This window comes from Rousettus aegyptiacus, unplaced genomic scaffold (genome assembly GCF_014176215.1).
Source record: "Rousettus aegyptiacus isolate mRouAeg1 unplaced genomic scaffold, mRouAeg1.p scaffold_m13_p_1, whole genome shotgun sequence".
Classification (NCBI taxonomy): domain Eukaryota; kingdom Metazoa; phylum Chordata; class Mammalia; order Chiroptera; family Pteropodidae; genus Rousettus; species Rousettus aegyptiacus.
In genome coordinates, this window is record NW_023416284.1 from 10,059,347 (window position 1) to 10,081,785 (window position 22,439).

At 58.4% G+C, this 22,439-nt stretch overlaps 1 protein-coding gene across 9 annotated transcripts in view; it reads left to right on the forward strand.

Annotated features, from left to right (window-relative positions):
• The window catches only part of ARHGEF10L (Rho guanine nucleotide exchange factor 10 like), a 133,143-nt gene that overhangs the window by 66,759 nt on the left and 43,945 nt on the right, over nt 1-22,439 (forward strand). For 5 of the 9 annotated variants that reach the window (XM_016128273.2, XM_016128279.2, XM_036229212.1 and 2 more), the window contains 12 exons: nt 85-191; nt 2,347-2,424; nt 3,451-3,630; nt 4,733-4,849; nt 6,298-6,390; nt 7,132-7,305; nt 11,145-11,290; nt 12,998-13,012; nt 13,250-13,431; nt 16,536-16,651; nt 17,139-17,266; nt 18,779-18,879. In XM_016128273.2, the coding sequence (XP_015983759.2) occupies nt 85-191; nt 2,347-2,424; nt 3,451-3,630; nt 4,733-4,849; nt 6,298-6,390; nt 7,132-7,305; nt 11,145-11,290; nt 12,998-13,012; nt 13,250-13,431; nt 16,536-16,651; nt 17,139-17,266; nt 18,779-18,879 (1,437 nt within the window). The remainder of the gene's footprint in view (nt 1-84; nt 192-2,346; nt 2,425-3,450; nt 3,631-4,732; nt 4,850-6,297; nt 6,391-7,131; nt 7,306-11,144; nt 11,291-12,997; nt 13,013-13,249; nt 13,432-16,535; nt 16,652-17,138; nt 17,267-18,778; nt 18,880-22,439) is intronic. The other 4 variants (XM_016128277.2, XM_016128280.2, XM_016128283.2 and 1 more) reach the window with 2 other exon arrangements.

The window sequence follows — 22,439 nt, forward strand, 5'->3', positions numbered from 1 at the left end:
CTTGGGTGGTTTGCAGCTCACGGAGGCCGAGCAGGCCGTGTCGCCCTTGCCTTGCATGTATCACTAGCCCATCTGACTTTCCAGGTGACTCGGAAGAGGAGGACATGGGGCTCCTGGAGGTCAGCGTTACGGACCTCAAGCCTCCAGCCCCGGAGCTGGGTCCCATGCCTGATGGCCTGAGCCCTCAGCAGGTCTGTGGGAAGAGCAGCGGGGTAGGGGTCTTCCGGGGAAGGGATGGTCGAGAGTCCCAGCCTATTACTTGGAGCCGCAAGGCCTGTGTCTTAAAGGGGAGGCGACGATCAAGGGGCTCTTGGCAGAACCCCAGCTGGGCCCCGTGGGTTCTCGTCACAGCCGGCTGCACAGACTTTCCTAGCTGGGCCCTGTGGGTTCCATGCTGGTGTCCTGGGGGTGCTGGAGCCCCAGCACTTGGAGCTCTTGCTTCCCACGCCCACAGCAACTGGAACAGTTTTAACTGTTTCAAACAAAGGTTTGACAGAAGAGACTGCAGTGCAGAAAGGGTCGAGAAGCACTGAACGATTCCAACTCTGGAGGCAGCGAGGTGCCCGGCCCCTCCCTCCATCCAGCTCAGAGTCACTGCTCGCGTCCTCGGCTTCCCCCAGAAGCTGGGGCTCCTTGGGCAATGTCTTCCTTCTCCCACAGTGACACACTGACATCGGGTGGCTTAGCTCTGGGACCTTGGCTGTCACATTTGATTCCCTCCCACCCTGGGTTTTCCCAGCCACAGAACCGGGCGAGGGACCCCTGCGTTCTTCCGATTGTGAGGACACAGAACAAGGCGCATCAGGGTACCAAGCCCAATGGAGGAATTTGCCAGTTTTTTTCGATTGGCAGAAAATCCTGATGCTTGACCTCTTTTGAAAATCGGGGAGCTATGGCCACACGTCTCGCCTTGGGAGACCATCTGCCTGCTTCTTTTATTCCCGTTACCCGCCTGGCCCCTGAGCGGCCTTGAGATGGTGGCCCCCACCCCCCGCTCCCCAGCCCCAGTGCAGCGAGTCGGCGTCAGAGTGGGAGCCAGGGGAGACCCCGGGGCAGCTCCTCCTGGCATTGGCGGCCGCTCTCCTCAGGAGCCTCTACATTTCCTGGATGAGGCAATATTAGTTATTCTAGGCCAGTGGCTCTCAACTGAGGCAATTCTGTACCCCAGGGAACATTTGGCAATGTCTAGTGACGTCTTTGGTTGTCACAACTGGGGGATGCTACTGGCATCTAGTGGGCAGGGCCGGGGATGCTGCTAAACATCCTACAGTGCACAGGACAGACACCCCCTCCCCCTTACCTGGCCTCAAACATCCACGTGCTGAGGCTGAGAACTCTGCTCCACGAACAGCTTGGCCACCTGGGGACCATTAACAGTGCATGCAACAGCTTGAAGGACAGTGGCCCAGCCCGTCACATAGCCATGGGCAGCAGGGAAGATGGTAGTGGTGGGTGTTGGGAAGGACATTCTCAGGAGTGCTGAGGGGACAGCCACCTTCCCAGCCCTGGGCCGTGGTGGACAACCATCCCCCGCCTCCTCACACCTCTCACACAAGGCAGCTTTCGTGAGCTCCGTCTCGGCTTCTCTGCACCATAGCATGGCCCAGGAAGCTTTGAGGATCCCCAAGGCCCAGGTTGCACCCATACCGATTCAGTCTGAATGTCTGTCGGGGGGAGCCTGGTGACAGTATTTTTTAAAGATGCCCATGTGATTCCAATGTGCAGCACAGTTTACCCGCACCCCCCATCCACATCCAGGTAAGGGGGGTGCAAGTCACATGTGCTTGACCAGGTGCTAGTCAGGTTGCATCTGAGGGGTGCATCGATATGCACTGAAGGAAAGGGGCAGGGACTGGATGTTAGCCCAAAGCAGAGCCCACTTGGTGAGGCGGGGGGCACCGCAAGGATTGTCCTGTGGGAGAGGGATTGGTTAGGGATTGGATCCGTAAGTGGCGGGAGCTGAGGTTTCAGTGTTGGCTGAGAAGGAATTACCTACTAGAGCTGTCAGAAGGCGGAGGAGGCCGCCTCCCCCTGGAGGAGAGGTGGTGACTCCTCATCCCTTGGAGTGCGTGAGCAGACGCCCGGCAGGGGACTCGAGTCCCCACGCCTCCTGCCTGCATTTCATAGTCTGGGGAGCACGGGTGTTTCTCTGGATCGGCAGGGGCTCTGGAAGGAAATACCCCGGTGGTCCCAGGAGTGGGCTCTGGGAGGGACGGGTCCCTTCTGCCCCTCAGTCTCCGGTTTCCCTGGGCATAACGATCTGTCACCGGGCGCTGTGCACCTGGCAGGTGCTGGCCCTGTGCCGTGGGCAGGCGCAGGCACTGACTGTGTTTCCGGCCCGGGTAGGTGGTCCGGAGGCACATCTTGGGCTCCATCGTGCAGAGCGAAGGCAGCTACGTGGAGTCTTTGAAGCGGGTGCTCCAGGTACGACTCCAGGGACTCTGGGGGGAGGCAGGGAGGGCCACTTTGCAAGGAATGTTTGGGGACTGGGGACAGTTTTAAGGGGAAGGGGCCAAAGGTCAGTTCTTTTATGGGGACAGGTGGACCTCCAAATTGGGACATTAAGAATTCCTGATGCCTTGGTGTTCATGGGAGGACTACATTTTCTGAAACAAATTGGGCTTCCATGAAATGAAGGCTGTCCTGGACAGACGAGGGCATGGGGTCCCTTTCACGCCTGGAAGGGACCATATTTTCTCCGCCACTTTGGAAGCCCCTGGGATGGGGCTGTGTCTCCCTTTTATGTTGGAGCTCCCCAAAGCAGGAAGTAGGGCACACCCTCTCTCACCATCAGTCGCCCAGGGATTGCCAAGTAGACGCTCGTGTGACTTGACTAAGGTGTGCCCACTTGGTCTGTTGTTTGCATTCCCGAGATGGCGAATCCTTTGGGGTGTTTTGGATCTCAGAATTAGGCCAAGAGAGAAGGGAACTTCCAGGCTGGGAGAGTGTTAATAATGCCCTCTCTTCCCCTCCCGAGGTCGGATCCCCCGAGGAGCCCAGACTTCAAGCAGGTGGAGATGAAAATATCTCGGGTTTCTGACAAAGTTGGTTGGAGTGTGGCTCTCGGTCTGGGGCCCGGGGGAGCTTGCCGTGACATCGGTGCCACTGCTCCATTAGACATACCGGCCCAGTCGTAGGCAGAGCCAAACAGGGCCAGGCTGGCCCTGTTGGGGCCAGGGCAGGGGCTGCTTGCGGGGAGGTCCGCACAGGCAGGCGTCTCTTCCTCTCGATCCCACTTCATGCAAATTGTGGGATTGGGCCGTGGGTGAGCAAAGAGGGGCCAGGAGGGTCACATTCAGGGAGATCCTTCCAGAGGACAGTGGGGAGTGGGATACATGTCCGACAGGGAGGTCCGCCTGTGGCCCGCCGAGTCGTGAGTGGCCTTGTCCTGGTTGCCACGAGGGCGGGCGGGCGGAGGGGCTGGGGTGCTCACTCCGCCTGCCCTGGCAGGATTACCGCAACCCCCTGATGGAGATGGAGCCCAAGGCGCTGAGCGCCCGCAAGTGCCAGGTGGTGTTCTTCCGCGTGAAGGAGATCCTGCACTGCCACTCCATGTTCCAGATCGCCCTGTCCTCCCGCGTGGCCGAGTGGGACTCCACCGAGAAGATCGGGGACCTCTTCGTTGCTTCGGTAGGTATCCCCAAACTTTCTTTCCCCAGCCCACCAGTGCAAAAGCCATCATAGCCTGCCTGACCGGGAGGTCTTCTGGGCCAGCCTCCTGCCTCTGCCTGGTCACTCTGTCCAAGCCAGCGGGGTCAGAGGGCAGCAAGGCCTGAATCTGCCCTGTGGCCTAAGCTAGGGGTAGGCGTGGCACCTTCTAGTACCTAGTGTGTCCTTGGAGATGTCTGCAGGCTCAGTGCTGGTGAAGCCAGCCCACCGCCCTGGTTCTGCTCAGGTGGGGACCGGCCACTGTGGCAGCCACCTGGCCAGTCTGCAGCGCCCCCGCCGAGCACTCCTGGAGTGCTCACTGTTGGAGATGCTGCAGCAGACCATGGCCTCGCCCCCGGAGGACGCTGCAGGGCGTCGGGGCATAATCACCACATCACGCTCCAGGAGACCTGCCCTACTTCCGGCCTAGTTTTGCCACATAGGGCAGCCCCTGGGCCCTCAGGTGCGGGTAGCCTCTGTGGCATGAGGGGTCAGCTGGACTTGGGGTTTTTTAAACGGAAATCCGTGGGCCTCATAGAGATTCATGGGACAAGGGAAGGCGAAGTCAGCGGAACTCCACCCTGATCTGTTTTAGGTGATTGGGTTCTGCTTAAAGAAAAGTAGTATTGTTTTGAAAATCTCAGTGCTCAATAGATCTGACCCTGAGCCCCTGGTAGGTGTGCTCTAGGAGTTTGGGGTCAAGAGCGCTGTCCTTGAGGGTGGCAGGCCAGGGGCCATTTATTCCTGGGGCTGGTTAGGAAGCAGGTACAGAAAAGGGGCTGGCTGTCACACCTGCCTTCCCCGCCACCTGTGGGCCAGGGCTGCCTGCTGGGGTGGGAGGAGCCTCCTGGGCTCTCCTAGCCACCTCCTCTTCCTCTCTGCAACCTGAAGGGTCTCTTGGCCTCTCTGAGTCAGGTTTCCTCCCCTCAGTGGGGCGACAGGTTTCCTGACCTGAGACTGGTCGAGATCCTCTAGGGGGTGCCATCAGAATAGTGTGGCGGCCTCGAGGGCGGGCGAGGGGGTGCTGGCACCCCTCCCCTCATGCTGATGTGACCCTCCCCCGCTGTACCCTCGCCTCTTGCAGTTCTCCAAGTCCATGGTGCTAGACGTGTACAGCGACTACGTGAACAACTTCACCAATGCCATGTCCATCATTAAGAAGGCCTGTCTCACCAAGCCTGCCTTCCTCGAGTTTCTCAAGGTGGGCCTGGTGGTGGTCCAGGGCCCCTCTCAATGGGGCACTGGCAATGGTGGGGCAGGAGGGTGTCTCAGGAGAGGGGGGACATTATAGTCCAGCTTCAGGTGTCATGTTGCTTTGGCCTGGACACCTCCTTCTTTCTCACAGGCACCCCCAGCCTCATGGGATGATAGTGGGTCCCTCTTACCCCTTAACAGGAGGGTGATAAAGAGTTACAGTGTCTCTTGGCCTCTTGGGATCCTGGGCTTTGCTGGGTGGAAGAGAAGCCTGTGCCATCTGTAGGATGGGTGGGATGATGGGGGGTCTGCTGTGGGAAGACCCAGCAGGGTTGGGGGTGTGTTCCCTTGGCAAGCTGGTTGTGGTTGGGTCTCCAGGTGTGGCTCAGGTTGTCACTGGCCTGTCTCTTTTCCTCATTTGTAAAAGGGCAAGGAGAATTCCTCAAAGGGGTGTCTTGGGGCTCATATGGGAGATTAGATGTAAAAGGACCAAAGGCCTTGTGTGGCTGTGCCCAGGCCACCCCTGATTTCCTGGGGCACACAGTCAGGCGAGGTAAACGGAGACCCTACCACAGGGAGTGTGCTGTGTGGTGGAGGGTGCAGGTGGGCCAGGGGCCGGGACCTAAGCCGAGGTACCCACTGTCCTGATCTGAGAGGGTCAGGGGGCTTTCTCTGTGAGGTGCTGTCTGCCATGGGTCCCAAGGGACGGCGGTATTGTAATATGTGGAGACGGAGAGGGTGTTCCAGGTGTAGGAGTTGTAGGGCAAAGGTCAGAAGCAGGAGGATGGGGGCAGGTGAGTCTGGTTGGATCTTGGGAGCCCTAGGTGTCCAAGGGGAGTCCCAGGAGAGAAGGCGCGGTGGCAGCTGAGTCGGTGTGGGTGGTTCTGGACCTCCAGGCACAGGGCCTAGGATGTGGTGTTTCAGGCAGTGGGGAGCTGCTGAAGGGTTTTGGGCCGGGGCAGGTGGAAGCAGAGGCCAGTGGAGAGAGGCTACACTCCGGGTCTCAGGGGATGAGGGCTGGGTCAAGGTGACAGGTATGTGAATGGTGTGCCCAAAACAGATAGAAAAGACAGGGCAGTAGGCACCCCCATGCCCGCCCCTCACCCTGGCATGGGCCCGGCTGCTTTAGTTTACATGGAGGAATGTTTGTCTCGGCTGCTTCCCGAGGTCTGGCCTCTGCCGTAAATTGCTGAATTTCCCAGTTATGCTTTTAGTCCAGAGACTTAACATGATGGCTCTAGTCACCCCAGGGTGAGGGGCTGTTGAGGGACCCTTGTGGTGGCAGGGAGCCCTGGCTGCGGAACCAGAGACCCCCCCTGGCTCTTCTCTCAGGCCTGAGGCTGAGCAGAGTCCCGGGCCCGGGGAGAGGCGCCCAGGCCAAGCAGCGTCTGCACCCCGGGGCGCTGGGGCCTCGCTGCAGCTGGTCAGCGAATGACCCCACCTCGTCCCCAACAGCGGCGGCAGGTGTGTAGCTCCGACCGCGTCACACTCTACGGGCTGATGGTGAAGCCCATCCAGAGGTTCCCTCAGTTCATTCTCCTGCTTCAGGTACTCCCCAGGACCCTGGCGTGGGCTGGCGGGGGCCTCGTGGGGTGGGGGCTTCTCATCTGTCACCCACAACCTGCACATCTGCTGTGGGCTGCGGGCAGGGTCTCAGTCCCCGGTCCCCTTGTCCCCACTCCTGGGGTGAAGCCGAGCAGATCCGACAGCTTATTTTCCGCCTCCCCAGTGCAGAAGGCTAAGTGACTGGTGGTGGGTGAGCCCAGGTTGCAGGAAGGGAATGAAGGTGCGTGGAATTCCCAGGACCTGCGGGCTCCTGGCAGGGAGGAGATGCTCACTGAGTAAGCTGACCTCGGCCACTTCAGCCTCCCCAGGGAGCGTTAGCCCCCAAGTGGGTTCTTGAGAGCTTGGGACACCTCCCCTGATTGCCAAAGGTCCCCAGTCAGCGGGGCGAGCCCCTGCTGCCCGGCTGGGACAGGTGGCTGCCAGCCTAGGGCTTCGGAAGCGGTTTCCTGTCTGTCCTCAGAGTTGCCAGCTATAGGAGTGGGCCCTCGGCATAACATTGATTGGCGATTCAGGGATCGGTCCACATGTTTATTTTATTTTTTCACTCGTTGGCTGTTTTACGAGGCTGTGCTCTATGCCAGGTACCACCTGTCCTGGCTGTGAGCCGGTCCTTTCTGACCTGGTCTCTGTATCGGGTGTGGGAGGCTGAGGCTTTGACCCCAGCCAGAGACGGGTCTGCTGGGGCGTGGGTTCTCAGCACTGGGTCTCTCTGGGCCCTGGCAGGACATGCTGAAGAACACCCCCAGGGGCCACCCGGACAGGCTCTCGCTGCAGCTGGCCCTCACGGAGCTGGAGACGCTGGCCGAGAAGCTCAACGAGCAGAAGCGGCTGGCCGACCAGGTGGCCGAGATCCAGCAGCTGACCAAGAGTGTCAGTGACCGCAGCAGCCTCAACAAGGTGGGTGCCCAGACCCTCCAGCTGTGCGCCCTTACCTGCTTTGCAGCCTTGGTCACTTGTCTCTCTGCCTCCTGCCCCACGGCTGCCCACTAGGTGGCGATGTTCTCTGAGGGAGGGGGTTCCTGGCTTCCCTCTGAGCCCGCAGGCCTTAACCTAGAGCATTAGCCTGGACCGGACCTGCACATTTGTTACTAGGACAGAAGCTCATTTTGTTCATCCGTGTAATTGCCGGGAAGGACATCTGACATGATTGCCTAGTATTGTGCAAGAACGAGGGGTCTCTGGAGTCAGAATTTGGGTTCGAATTCAGATTTTGCCATTGGTGCTTGCTGTGTGGCCTCAGGGGAATCAGCTAACTTCTCTGAACCTCACTTGAAAGGAGAAGAGTTCAATTCTCCTTAGCCCCAGGACCGCTGGGAGGCAAATGAGGGAGCTGGCAAAGCAGCAGGCCCAGGGTCCTTTGTACAAGGTGGCTGTGGTCGTCATTACTGTCATTTATAAAGAAGAAAGATGAAAAACCTGTACTATGTTTTGGGTTTTCAACTTAGAAAAATTATAGCAAAAAAACTAAAAATTAAAAATTTTCAAATGAGCTTGTAGAGAACCCTGTTTTTAAAATACCAGGACAGTACCAAAACAACAGGCACCTCCTAGAGTAACCTGTTGGTGAACTTCAGTCCTCTGTGTCCCTAGTGGCACGTGACAGGCGCTTCCTGCAACTGCTCCCCCATCTGGGAGGTCCTGCATCCGGGGTTCTGCCTTCTTCTACCCACCAGAGGGTGGAGGTTGGCCCAGCTGATTTAGGGCGCGGCATCCCTGCCCCATGGCACGTGGTGAGCATATCAGTCGTACTTTGGAGAAGGGGCATCGCGTGGGGTCACAGGGATGTGTTCAGCGCTTCTAGAGGAAAAACCGGGAGCCTTCTGGCTCTGTGGGCCCCAAAAGCAGAACTAAGGCGAGTGACTAAAGTCAATGAGATTTCAACCACATGGGGTGGAACTTTCTAATAGTACAGGAAGGGTTGCTGGGAAGATGGCAGCCCTATCCATGTCGACTGCGCTTTGCAGGCCATAAGGCTCCCTGAGCCACATTGCCAGGGCCGGGACAAGATAACCCGCAGGGTCCCTTGCGATTCTACGCATCAGGAGTCCTACACTTTAAGACTCTTCTACTTCAGGCCAAATTCAAGCTGTACACGTGTTTTTAGGCCCACATGGTGTTTTATAAGAAAACGGAATTGGTTGCCAACCTTTGAGGGTGGAGAGATAGCCCATAAAGTCACTGGTGGATCTTCTCGAAGGATTGGAGGAGCCCGCATGCCGGCCCACCACGCTGTGTGGCACCGGTCACCTGAGCAGTGGCTGCCCACACCCCTCGCGTCCCCCACTCGCGTCTTTCCAGTGAGGTCTGCTTCGCCCATTCCAGGAGGACAGAGATGGGAAAAAAGATGGGGTAGAGGCGGGAGCCCCTTCCCGTGGCAGCGTCCCCACCCAAGGTCTCTCAGGGTGGGCGTGAGGGCTGGGGCCGTCCCTCGCCCCCTCCCCACCTCCAGGCAGGAGGCCCTCAGCTAGTAACACACACCCCTCCTGTTTCAGAACGCCTCTCGAGAAAAAGGCTTCGGCCCAGCCATGGCCGCCTGTGCTGTTACTTAATGGTCTTTGCGCACTTGGGAGCATCTTCTTCTGTTCCTTCCATCAGCTCCTTTTCTGTAACCAGGAGGGTGTCTCTTGCCCTGGCTCGCACCTCTGTGCAGCGGGAAGAGCTCGCTCTGGAGAGGGAAGCCCTTTTCCACGCACCTGCCCTGGGAAGGGCCCTCTGTTCTGTCCCCCACGAGGACCCAGGCAGTAAAGAGCAGTAGTGACTGGCTGCGGGTCGGGAAGACCCGTTGCCATTGGGCGCGGAACTGGAGGCTCAGTTTCTCCACCTGTCAAGCAGGGGGCGAGTTCGGACCGTATGGGATGGTGTCGTGAAGAGGGTGGTGGTGGCCGCACGCTGCACCTGCCCCCTGCCAGGGCCCCCTTGGGCAGCCTTGGCCAGTTCTGAGATTGGTCCTGTGATTTTCTTCTCATCTTCTGTCACCCAGGAAAAAGTGGAAATGAAACTGGGTGTATCCGAAACGGAACTGTGTGGCTGTTTCAAAATGTGCCTGCTCAGGACCCACCAGGGGGCTGTTTGTGCAATATCTGGGTTTTCCTTTTTCATTTCTTTTTTATCTGCCTAAGGGGCAGGAGCATGGTTGCCAGAAGCTCAGGGGACTTTCCTGTCCCAAGGCTTGTGTCGCAGCATGCTCGGCAGCCTTCCACGGGGCCTGCTGTTTTCAGGGGCCCAGCTGAGTTTTTATGAGCTTGTGGTCAGCTTGGTGGTGGACATGATGGGGTGGGGAAGCCCAGCCTTAGCAGTTATGGGGGTACCCCTGGGGGACCCCAAGTCCTTTTATGTTTTAGGAGCAACAGGGCCTCCCTGACTCCTGTCTCACCCAGCCAGGAGCTGGAGGGCGTGTGGCCAGCTGCCCAGTGCTGAGGGTGGTCCATGCGGCCTGGCGCCATCCTGTGCTGATTCTCACCAAATCACTTTACCTGTGGCATCGTGGTTTCCTCGTGTGGGGATGGGGATGGCCTCAGGGGATTGTGGAGCCGATTGACTGTGTTGGTACCATCCAGACTTCTGTGTTGACTTGAGGGACATGATTCTTCGGAGGTTGACAGAGCATTCTTTCCAGGAGAGGTTTTGGGGTGCTCAGCCCTTTTCCTAGTGAGGATGGGGAAGGGGAGGAGGGTAACTGTTGTCCTCAAGAGTCACGGGTTTTGGGAATGAATTTTGCTGAATACTCGCCTCTAGCCCCCCGCCCCCAAATCCCTACTTGTAAGTGTTTTCCCGGTGGGTCCCTGGGCAGGATGGTGGTCCCAGTCCTGGAAGGGGGTTCTTGGTGTCCAGCCTGCCCAGTTGCCTCAGGCTTAAAGGTCCTTGGCCTCCTCAGAGGGTCGACCTCATTGGCCAGCAGATCTACCTAACCCATCAGGAGCCTTCCAAGGGGCGAGACCAGCCGAGGCTGTCCAGCAGGTCGGGGCGCGGGGACAGGACCCACTGCCAGGCCAGCTCCTCGCTTGAGGCCACACCTCGCGGTGAAGGCCGTTGTGGACAGCGGCAGCAGGGCGGGAGCGGCGGCCGTCTACGGCATGCCCACCGTGCGCCGTGTGCCGAGCCAGGTTCTTGGGCGTGGGATTCGTGCCGTCACGTGGGCCGCACACTCGGTTTAATCCTCTGCTGTCGCTGTCTTGGAAATTCTTAATAACCTTTGAACGAGGGCCATGTCTTCATCTTGCACTGGGCTCTGCAAGTTCCATAGCCAGGCCCAGCCACGCATCACCCCGATGCAAGTTCTGTAGCCAGGCCCAGCCACGCATCACCCCGGTGACCTGAGCAGTGGAGGTTATCGCTGCCCTTGACAGGTGGGTGCTGGACGGCTTCACAGCTGGTGCCTGGTGCCGGCGGGGCCATGCCGGAGCACATGCCTGTGACTCCGGAGCCTGTGTCCGGCCGTTGGAGATTGCCATACGGAGGGTCTGGCAATGGCGGGCTCCCCAGATGGGCCCTGAAGGGTGCTGGCTCCTAGGCAGGCTGGGTGGTCAGAGAGCCCAGCGTGTGGTCTTCCAGCCTCGTCCCCAGTGCCCCTGGTCACCCCGAGGATGGAGCGTGTGGCCCTGGCCCATCCTCCCACCTCTCGTAGCCTCAGGCTCCTTTGTGCGCACCTGGGGAATTGTGGGCCTTTGGTGTGGCGATGTCTGGGTAACGGCCTCCGTGGTCACTGGTGTTGACCTTGCTCTGTCTCTCTCCCCCAGCTGTTGACCTCAGGCCAGAGGCAGCTGCTCCTCTGTGAGACGCTGACGGAGACCGTGTATGGTGACCGTGGGCAGTTGATCAAGTCCAAGGAGCGTAGAGTCTTCCTGCTCAATGACATGCTGGTCTGTGCCAACATCAACTTCAAGTAAGTGGGCCCAGGCCATTGCTTCTCCTTGGGGACACACTCCTGTCCTGGCCCAGTCCCTCAGCCGACCTCTCTGTGACAGGGTCCCATGTGAGCTCAGCTAGGTCTTGGATATTTCGGCTTTTTTCCCTGTCCCTCTTGGCCTGCTCTGTCCCTGGTGCTCGGAGGCACTTGGAGAGGTCGTTGGGGGCCACCTCCAGCCTTTTGGCAAGCAGCCGTCCATTGCACAGAGTGGTCTGTTCTGGGACTTTGCTGTCATCGGTAACTGAACAGCCTCCTGAGTTTTGACCACTTTGAAAGCCAAGAGGTTCTCCCTTTCTCCACCCAAATCCCTGCTGCTAATTCGCACTGCTTTTCCTCCGGTCAGATCTCGGTGCTTCACGGCGTGAGTCTGTGCCTTTCTCCCCACTGCCCAGAGCATCTTCTCCTTCAGGAGCCTGGTCTCCTGATTCTGGGTCAGAAGTTGTAGAGATGCTCAGAGCCAGGCTGCCAGGCTGTCACTGAGTCAGAGGTCTGGACGGGATGAGGGTGACTCTTTAGACCGGAGTCAGCAAACCTGTGGCCCAGGGGTCACACTGGCCTCTGGGAATCTTGTTTGGCTCTCAGAGGGAGTTCACATGGAGATGGAGACATTCGATTTCTCTTGAAAATGTGAAGATCCCGCGTCTGGACCCATAATGCTCTGGGCCACTTGGGCCTGGAGTGGGTCATATGCCCACTTTACTGGGGCTCATGCTCTGCTGTCCTTCACCACCTCCAGCGGTGGTTCACTCACCCATGTCCCTTGCTTGGCTCTGTATGGGATTATGACCCTTTGCCAAAGGGACTCCAGCTGGGGCCTTCCCAGCCGGGCTCTTCCAAACGCGAGCGAAGGAGAATTTCTGTTTTCCATATTTAATGTCACTTTAAAAAACATCACAGAAACAACAGTGGCAACAATAACCAGGATCCAAGGGTGGGGAGTGGTTCCCCTAGTTCGATGTTAACCCCAGCCTGGCTCTCCTTCCCCTGGCTGGGCACATGATGGGTCGGGGCGCCTGGGAACCTGACTTAGACTCTGCGCCCAGAGTCGGCTGTGTGTTCCGTTCCTGCCCACAACCACAGCCACCGCCACGGAGAGGAGTCGGGATGGTCTGTGGTTGTGGATCCCGTGTCCTAGAAGGGGAGTCAGCAGGGCTGTTTGGGGACTTCCACACTATTAACCCATCAAATATATACTGAGCCCTTACTCTGTGCCAGTTTACAGGTCTGGACAAGGCCTGGCCCTGGGAGGGGACTCGGGCAAGGAAGCCCCTTTCCCGGATGAGTGTGGCGGTGCTTGTGGCTGACTCGTTCATTTACTCTCTTACTCATTCAAGCACCATCTCTGATCCACACTCCCCTTTCTGCCTGCCTGTTGCTCAGGGCCTAGCATAGTGTGATGAGGATGCTAGTGGCCCACTTTTAGGGGACCGGTTTGGGAGATTTGGGGGTGAGTCACATGATCCATCTATCACTGTCCTCGTCCAGAATAATACAGACTTCTCAGCAGAGCCAGTGTGAGAATCAGGTGTGGCAGGCTGGTGCCCAGCCCAGGGAAGAGGCCCTGCGTGTGGCCCCTTCTGCCCACACCTGACCCACTGGTGGCTGGGCCCCAGAAGTCTCGGCCCCTGTAGAAGTCACTCAGCATAGTAATGACCTTCCCTTCCTTCTTGTCTTTTTCCTTAGGCCTGCCAACCACAGGTAGGAGCTTGGGGGCATCGGGGGGCATGCGATTCTGGATCGGGGGCTGGGGCCTAGGCTCTCGGTGCTTCTGCCACATGGATGGCTCCCTGCCCGGTCTGGCTTGGTTTTGGCCTGTGGTCTTGCACATTGGCTGTGAGGTGCCTGGCTGAGCTGGTGTGCTGAGGAGCGCGCTCTGGGCTGGCCCTGGGGCTGGGATGCTGCAGGCTCTCCAGGCCTTGTCTTCTGTCCTGGCAGGGGCCAGCTGGAGATCAGCAGCCTGGTGCCCCTGGGGCCCAAGTACGTGGTGAAGTGGAACACGGCGCTGCCCCAGGTGCAGGTGGTGGAGGTGGGCCAGGAGGGAGGCTCCTACGACAAGGACAACGTGCTCATCCAGCATGCTGGCGCCAAGAAGGCCTCTGCCGCGTGCCAGGCCCAGAGTGAGTACCTGCCCAGCTGCTGCCTGGGAGCAGCCGCCCAGGCCCGAGAGCCCATCTGGAGATCCCTGGGCCGATGGGCCCCTTGGCCGAGAGTCTGAGAGGCTCTTGCTAGCTTGCAGCTCCACACTGCACACAAACGCACACCCGCAACCCCACCTGCACATGCACGCACACATCCTGCACAATCACACCTCCACGTCACACGCTGGGCAGGTATCCACTGTCCCATCTGCTCCAGCCATCGCGCACACACATATGTACACACGTGCATGCACAGGCGAATCCGAGTCAGGACGTGGGACTTCCAGTCCCCGCCTGGCCATTGCCTGCCTCCCTGTGTGACATTGGCAGGTGTCACCTTCTCTCTGTGCCTCAGTTTGCCTCTCTGGACTGTAAGGGGCCCAGGTAACACTTATCCTGCCCCCTACACCCTTAGGGACCAGACACAGGGCTGTCTGGATCCTCCTTCTCCTATCCTGACTAACCCCCCAGACTTTGTGGGACGCGAGGATGACAGCTCTGGGGTGACACTTGGCGGCCTCTGTCCTTGCCCGCTTCTCTCCCTCTTCATGGTAGCGGCCGCCACTCAGCTCCGTGCTGCTGCCGCAGCTTCCTGGCCGCTGCTCTGCCTTCCGCCGTTGTCCCCTTCCCGTCCATCCTCCACCCGTCCCCAGAGCTAACTTTTCAAAATGCAGCTCAGATCCGTGTGTGTCACCCACTACCCCGAAATCTACCAGTGATTTCCCCGCACTCTCAGGATAAAGTCCCAGGTCCTCACTCCAGACCACACGCCCCTCCTGGGGGTGCCCTCCCACTGCCCCTCCTTAGCCCACTCCGCCCCCTCATTCCCTGGGCTTGGCCACACTGGCCTCTTCGTTCCAGGGGATGGGGTGAACCTCCTCCTGCCCGCGGGCCTTCTCCTGCCTCCCACCTTTCCAAGAGCTGACTCCTACCGCCCCGTTTATCTACTGGTCTTTATGCATCCTGGCTCAGATGGCACTCCCTCAGGAAGCCTTTTCTGATTCCTTCGGACCGGGCCGGGTACCCCGCCCACGGGTACCCCGCCCTCCCCCTACTCTCAAGGCCAGTTGTATCGGTGGCCAGTTGAGTCGCTTGCCGTCTCTCTTCTTGGCATCACGGCAGCTCTGCCTGGAGCTGGGTCGAGACAGGTGCTGACAATCGTTTGTTGAATGGACGCAGGATGCCGGACGGCAGGGCTAGCGGAAAGGAGCGCTTCGCGGGAAGCACCTTCCACGGGCCGGGAAGGCGCTGGGCTGCACCTCCCCCTGGCCGGGCTCTGGGCTCTGCCCATCGCCTGGCCCTGGACGTTGCTTCACGGGCCGTCAGCAATTCTGGGAACTCCGAGGGAGCGGTTGCATCATGCGGTCTTGCCCTCGGAGGGCCGGGCTGCACAGCTGTGCCCACGTCCAGATGCTGCGTCTCTGTCCCTTGGCCTGTGAGACCGGAAGGGCTGATTTGCATTCCGACTCTCTGTTTCCAGAAGCCCTTCCCCAGGAAGGCTCTTCAGAGCCTCTTTCAGCCCTAGCTTGACCCCCTCCCCGACCACTTGGCCCTCACTCTGGGACCCTTCCTTCAACGACTGTGGCTACATTCCTGAAACAAGAATAATACGCTGCCAGACCCCCCCTTAAAGGGGAAAAAGAAATTCTCTTTGAACCCTGGTTGGCCTTGAATGATTTTTTTTTAGTATATTGTTATTCAAATGTGTGCAAATATAAGACTAGGTATAATAGACGCCTTATGCTCACACCCCTTGAACAACCATAAAACCAAAACAAACTCACAAATGGGATAAACGTGAAGCTACAACACAGTAAAATTCAAATGAACAGCGTTAATTCCGTGAGATGGATGGGGTTGTTTTGCTGACAATGCGGCTGTGGCCCTCTTACGGGGCGGGTTGTTTTGAGTTCTCTGCACCCGGATCACGGGGTGCCTCGTGGTGACCCGCGTTGCCCGCCAGCTCACCTGTCAGGGGGCCCCCGCAGAGCCCATCTTTGTCCTTCATTCGGTGTGAACGTATCACTTACCTCCCCGTCCACCTTGCTCCTTGCTCCTTGCTGGCAACCATTCAAGTGGCCCTGCCCACGTGGCTTTAAAGTCATCATATCCAGGATTCAGGATGTGTATCGGTTTTTTTAGATCATCATCTAAAGCAGAGGTCCTCGACTCTTGGGCTGCCGACCGGGACCAGCCTGCAGCCTGTTAGGAACCGGGCTGCACAGCAGGAGGTGGGCGGCAGATGAGCGAGCAAAGCTTCACCTGGGTCTGCAGCCGCTCCCCAGTGCTGGCATCACCGCCTCAGCTCCACCTCAGATCGTCAGGCATTAGAGACTCTCATAGGGTCGCCGGTCCCTGGTGCCAAGAAGGTTGGGGACCGCTAGCTTTCCCCTGCTCCAGGATTCCATAAGACCTCAGCTTGAGAAACCACAGTGTAGAGGATACAGCCCAGATTCCCCAGTGTGGCATTTAAGGGCTTCCCCATCCAGCGGATCCCTCCTGCTCTATCTCTTGCTGTTCATCTCTCATGCCCCCAGCCCTCCATCCGTATCATCAGCAGAGATCTGGGCATCTTCACACCCCATCCCTGCCCCATCACCCCCCTGGTACCTTCCACTGTCTGTAGTTATGATTCTCTGCTCCCCCGTACGTCCCCCGCTTCCCCCAGGCCATGGGGACCCTGTCTGTCTTGTTCGCATCCCTCTCTCCAACATCTGGAATAGAACCCGGCACATAGTAGGTCCTCAGTAAGGCCTGACCAGCTTGCTGTCCACGGGCTCCCCCAGGCTGTGGTGCCTCTGCACACGCGGTGCTCCTTTTGGGCAGTGCCCACCGTTCTCCTGGCTCCATGAAGGCTCCTCATCTCTCCTGTGACCCTTTGTATAGATCGAGTGTGGCCTGGATCACAGGTGTTAGGGACTTAACCTGTCCCCACAGGAGACAGCAGCTTGGTGATGTTTCCTTCTGTGGCTCTGGTACCATACCCAAGGAGCGGCAGCTCTCCTTTGCAGTGAGGTGTGTGCTTGGCTTCTCGTCGGCACCCTCCCCACCCCTGAGGCTGACTTGGGTCTCTGTCTATCCAGATAAGGTGTACTTCGGCCCCCCACGACTCTTCCAGGAGCTGCAGGACCTGCAGAAGGACCTGGCTGTGGTAGAACAGATCACCCTCCTCATCAGCACGCTGCATGGCACCTACCAGGTACGCTTTGTGGAGCTCCAGGCTCCTCCCAGTGGGCAGTGCCCAGACTCAGCAGACAGAGTAGGGGGCTACTCTTCTGGCCAGTCCCCAGACGTGGCTCTGGCTCTGAGCTCCCACAAGCAGCAGGAGTGGCTAAGCTCCCTGTTGCTGCCTGGAAGTCCGGTGAGCGGCCTCTGGTTTGGGTTTAGTGGGGCCTGGCTGTGGGGCTTTACTTTGTTGTTGCTGTTTGCACGGTGGACTTGTAGCCCCTTCCTGGCCTTGTTCCAGGCTGGAGAAGAAGCTTGCTGGGAGGGCGTATTCCTCTCAAAGGTGGGGTCTGGACCAGGGGCAGCCTGCCCACCGCCCATAGCAGGGCTCCAGGCCGAGCTCCAGAACTTCTCCCCGGGTCCTCTCGCCTGGGGCGCCCTGACTGCTACAGGATCTGGTGTGGCTTTTGCGGTGTCGGCTGGCTGTACCGTGACCTCATTGACCTTCTTCTCAACCCTAGAACCTGAACATGACCGTGGCTCAGGACTGGTGCCTGGCTCTGCAGAGGCTGATGCGGGTGAAGGAGGAGGAGATCCACTCGGCCAACAAGTGCCGCCTCAGGCTCCTGCTTCCTGGGAAACCCGACAAGTGAGCGGCGGCGTGGGGGGTGGGGCACTGGCGGAGTTGGGGGGCTTGAACGGGCGCCTGGGGCCATCTTACTCGTCAGTACTGCCGCGATGTTGGCGTGTATGCACTGCGGGCCACGCCCAACGCAGCATTCGGCACGGAGTAGGTGCTCGTAGACGAAAGGAATGAATGACGAACAAACAAATAATACCTTTTCACCTGGGGTAAGCCCATCCTCTGTTAGGGTACTCAGACACGCTGCTGATGGTTGGTTCCATTTGCACTGGGTCCTTTGCACTCACATCAGACTGCGTAGCCCCCTGGGACTAGGCCCTGGGTCTCCTCTCACAGACCCAGCGTCCCCCCAGCGCTGTGCCTGTCCCCTAATGCCCACTCAGCAGCTCGTGCTCAGTAGACCCTCGGCTGATGACAGCCCGGCGGAGATGGGGAAAGCTATCTCTCAGATCCGCCCCTGGCTCTGTAAAGTTGATATTATTACCCCATTTTACAGATGGGGAAGGTGAGGCTCAGAGAGTTGCATGACAAGCCCAAGGCCGCGTGGCGAGAGGTAGAGCCGGGTGCCCAGAGGTCGGACTGCGAAGCCCGGGCTGGTGCAGGGACGGGCTCGGGGCCCAGGTTTCGACCTCCCGCGTGGGGGGGCCTGTGGGGGGCCAAGTGACACAGGCGCCGTGGCTGCAGGGAAAGGCGGATCAGAGAGAGCACTGTTGTTTGAGGCAGGGCCCGAGCCCGGGATGCAAGGCTCAGGACTCGAGGCTGAGAGTCAGCAGCGTTGACGTCTAACCAGATTTGTCACTGACCTACTGCGTGGCCTCGTATGGCTCCCTTCCCCTCTCTGTGCCCCCCACCTCCGCCCCCTGCCTTTTCCCCATACACCAGAGGGTTGGTGACCTGGTCCTGCCCACCTCCTGGGGGCTGGGATGGCCGTGGTGGGGAACAAGCCCCTGCTGCTCCAAGGTGACAGGCAGTTGGCGACAACAGTGACTTCCGGCTGCCTCTAGCCTGCGCACAACCCCATTCTCTCCTTTCTTCCTTCATTCGTGTGTCCATTCAGCAAACATTTACCCGGCAACTGCCCCGTGCCAAGCGCTGGGAACAGACCCGCTGGAGACCTGTTCCTCCCTGTAGCTGCTTCTGGTCAGATACGTACAGGTGTCTGACCAGGCCCGCGGAAAGCTGACCAGGTGGAGCCACGGAAGGGCCTCTTGAGTTGCAGCCTAGGAGGGCTGGATACCTCTGGCTTTGCTAGGCACCTAGGCCGAGGCACCTGGGCCCAAGCTGGGGAGTGTGGCCTGGTCACTCTGGGGGAGGTGCCTCCCTCCTGGGACCATGGTGGGTGGAGGGACTCATCACCCAGGGGCCTGAGGCTTTGCTGGGTACGCCACCAGCTTCTCTGGCCACACCGTGATGCTCTGAACAGACCTCGCTCGATCTCCAGGGCATGTGGGTGGAGGGGAGAGCTGGGTGCTGGCCGGGGCTGGGGGGACCTCACACTCCTCTCCCTCCTCACCACAGGTCTGGCCGCCCCATCAGCTTCATGGTGGTCTTTATCACCCCCAACCCCCTGAGCAAGATTTCCTGGGTCAATAGGTTGCACTTGGCCAAGATTGGACTCCGTGAGTAAAGCCCCAAGGGGAATGTCTCAGAGGGCCGGGGTGGGAGAGGGGTGGTCTGGGGGGTGTGTGCGTGCGTGCATGGGGGCCGTCCGGGCGCACGGGAGGCCCCCTAGTTGGGAGGTAGCGCAGCGGAGAAGCAGCTGGAGCCAGGGTTCTGAGTCCTGAGACTCTGCTCCGTGACCTTGGACAAGTCACTTCCCCTTTCTGAGCCTCAGTTTCCCCATCTGTAAAGTGATGAGTGTTGACAGAAAGTAAGTTGCTGGTTGCCAGGGACCAGGAGGCCAGGGGAGGGATGAAGAGGGACCGCTAAGCTTTTAATTTTTTTCGGTGGGAGTGATAAAAATGTTCTCAAATTAGATCGTGGTGATGGTTACCCAACTCTGAATGTACCAGAAAGCAGCGAAGTGTGCGCTTTAAAAGGGCGGGTTTTACGGTAGCTGGTTTGTATCACAACAAAGCTGTTACCAAAAAGACATGCAGGTTCGACTAAACTGATTTTCATCCAAGGACCTCTCCGCGATGCTTTTCCTCCTGGGTACCTCCTCGCAACAATACAGAAAATACTGAGCATCTGTCTTTACAGAGCGCTTCCTGTGTGCAAGCATTTTTCTGAGCACGTTACCCACCTCTTTCATTTCATAGTCACAATAGCTCTAAGAGGGTGGTCTGTCGTGAACCCCTTTTTCCAGCGGAGGGTTCTGTTCCCCAGAGAGGCGCAGTGGCTGGCCCGCGTGCACGCAGCAGGGAGGGGGATGGGCGGACCCTGGGCAGGTGGCCCCAGAGCCCACTCTCAATCCCTCTCCATCCCGCCCCCTCGAGCTGGCGAGTTTCTGTCTGTCAAACCACGCTCATCAAGTTATGATTACTCTACTCGCGCTTTTCGTGAATTGACAGAAGGCCCAGGTCCTTGCCAATCAGGGCTATTATCCTCTGCGATGTGTGCTAGAATTCCCATCCGCCGATTCCAACCAATAGCGGTGATCTTTTTGTTTTGTTTTATTTCTCGTTTCTGTTTCTGCTGCGATCTTTTTATAGATAAGTATGTATTTCCCCTAGGTTCTGAGATATTTCCAGATAGAAATCAGGATTTTTGTCAATGTTTTTCATCAATTAAAAAAAATATTTATCGAGTCTACAATAATTTTTGGCATGGGGGAAAAAATGACAAAAATAGAAAGAGTCCTGCTCTCAAGGAACTTACAGTTTAAGAGGGGTAGGTGGACGTTAGTGGAGAGCAATCGATAGGGGTAGAGCTGGGTGACGTGACTGGCACTGAGCCTGGGGGTCAGAACTGCCGTCAGGGAGGGCCTCTGAGAAGGTGACATCCGAAGCCGTACGGAGATCCAGGCGAAATGATCCAGGCTTCGTAACAGCTCGTGCAAAGGTCCTGAGGTGGCCAGAGCTGGCGAATGGGGCAGGTGGATGGGAGGGGGCAGGTCGTCTAGAAAGCCAGGGGGGGATACGTGGGACTTGTTCTGGGTGCGATGAGGAGCCGTTTGCTGCAGCATCGAGAGCTGGACAGCGTCATAATGCGGTTTCTATTTAAGCGGGTCACTCTGGCTGCCAGGCACAGAGGGCATGTGGCTGTTGGGGAGGTCGTGGAGGGGAGGTTGTGGCTTTGGAGGAGCCAGGATCAGAGGCTTCTACTCACTCGGTTTCTTCCTGGATCTGGAGCTGACATCGCACACACCTCTGCTGGATGTTTCCAGGTGGCCAAGAGGCCTGGGAAGGGTGCAGGCTAGGATTGTAAGCAGAGGCCGTCCCCAGCCCTGGCAGAGGACTGCGGGAATTCTGGCCCGAGGAAACGCTGCGTTGTTGATTCCCCTGCCTGCCGGGCCTCGGGCCACGTGCTCTCCTGTGCGGCATTTGCGTCCTGGGCAAGCGCCTGAGTCCTGTTTGTACACCTGCTCTAAAAGCAGGTTAAATCTCCCGTTTGAACCTCAGATGCTTTGCTGAGTGGGGCTTGGTGTCGGAGGGAGAGGAGCTGACTGATGTGAGTATCGTGGTTCTCAGCTGCCCGTGAAGATGCTCAGCCGCCCTCCATCCGTGCAGTTCCGCTGCAGCACAAGTTTTAATGGAACCCGAGTCATTTGAAATCTTATTTGAATGCCTGGGTTCCCCTGGGGCTTGAATAATTTGTTCTTTTTATTTTGCCAGTTTGTTTTTTTTTTTTTTTTATCTGCAGTGGCTGGCGGGGAGGGAAAAATAACATGAACCCGTAAGGAATAGAATATGTTAAAAAAATTTATTCACAAAGGATGTTATTCCTTTATTTTTTTTTTTCTTCCTGCTGTATCTTCCTCTCTCCCTGACTACAGTGTGCCAAGATCATAATCCACTGAAGACAGAGAAAGGAGAAGGCTGCAGTGGGGGCACCTGGGATCCGGGAGGAGGGGGTGTCACTGGAAGGCCAGGGCCCCGGGGAATCTGGGAACTCAGTTCACAGCGTGGCCGCCGTCGTGCCGTGCGGACCCGGGAGGGGCAGGCTTCTCCCCGTCGTTTCGACCGAGCTCCAGGGGCAATTTCTCCTGCCGCGTTTTGGAATCTTAGCGCCAGGCAGAGCAGAGCCAGGCCGCCTGGGTTCAGCTCCCTGCTCTGCTCCTTCCCAGCCCTGTGATCTCGGAGAACGAGTTAATTTCTAAATGCCCTGGATTTGCCATCAGAAAGTGGGGATAAGACCGGTGCCCCACTCTCAGGGCCCTTGCAAGCATAGATGGTGTGCGGAGGGTGCCTGGGGCGGCCAGTGGCTGGCATGTGGGGTGCCTGCATCTCACAGATGGCCTAAGGTCCCACGAGATGTAGTGGCAAGCCGGGGCCAGAATACCCTCCCACTTCTCTCTGCCAGTTAGGCTCCTGTTTGTCCAGGCTCTGGAAGAGGGTGACAAGTGGAAGGCACCAGAGAAAGAAGAGGCGAAGTTGGGGGCTTCCGACCTTCCCTTCCTGTGTTCCCCCTCCCTCTCCCCCAGCCAGCTCTCAAAGCTCAGTATCTCTGACCTATGTGCCCCTGGAACCTCTCCCACCATGGCCTCCCGCTCCTACCTCCCAAGAAGACCTGGGCCGAGCAGGCTGCGGGCTCATCCCGTGCTCACGGGGACAAATCCTTGCGGCCGCTGCTGGGGGCCCCTCCCTTGCCACAGCTGACTTGGTTGGTTCTCCAGCTCAGTCCTCACGGTTAACACCATTGCTCCTCCTAGCAACGGATCCAGTTATGGAGACCTGAGCACAGCCGAGGTGTACACTGAGCGTGCTCGAACCCTCATCCCCTCTAACCCTCAACCATCCCTGAGGTCAGCCCTGGGACCTGCCCGAGCCCTTGGCTGGAAGCGGTGGGTCTGCCCTCCAGGAGTGGGTGGCTGAGGTGGCCTTGGGGCATGACTTGGGCTTCACCCCAGCCGGCCTCCCATGGCCACACACCTGGCCTCCCCAGACACCAGTGTCTCTGTCTGCAGGGGAAGGGTGTTTGGAGCAGGCGTGTGCTGAGGTCCCGCCAGGCCCCTCTATGCTGGGAGGTGCGAGAGGGGCCTCAGAGACAGCCTTGGATTTGGGAAGGTTGAGGGGCA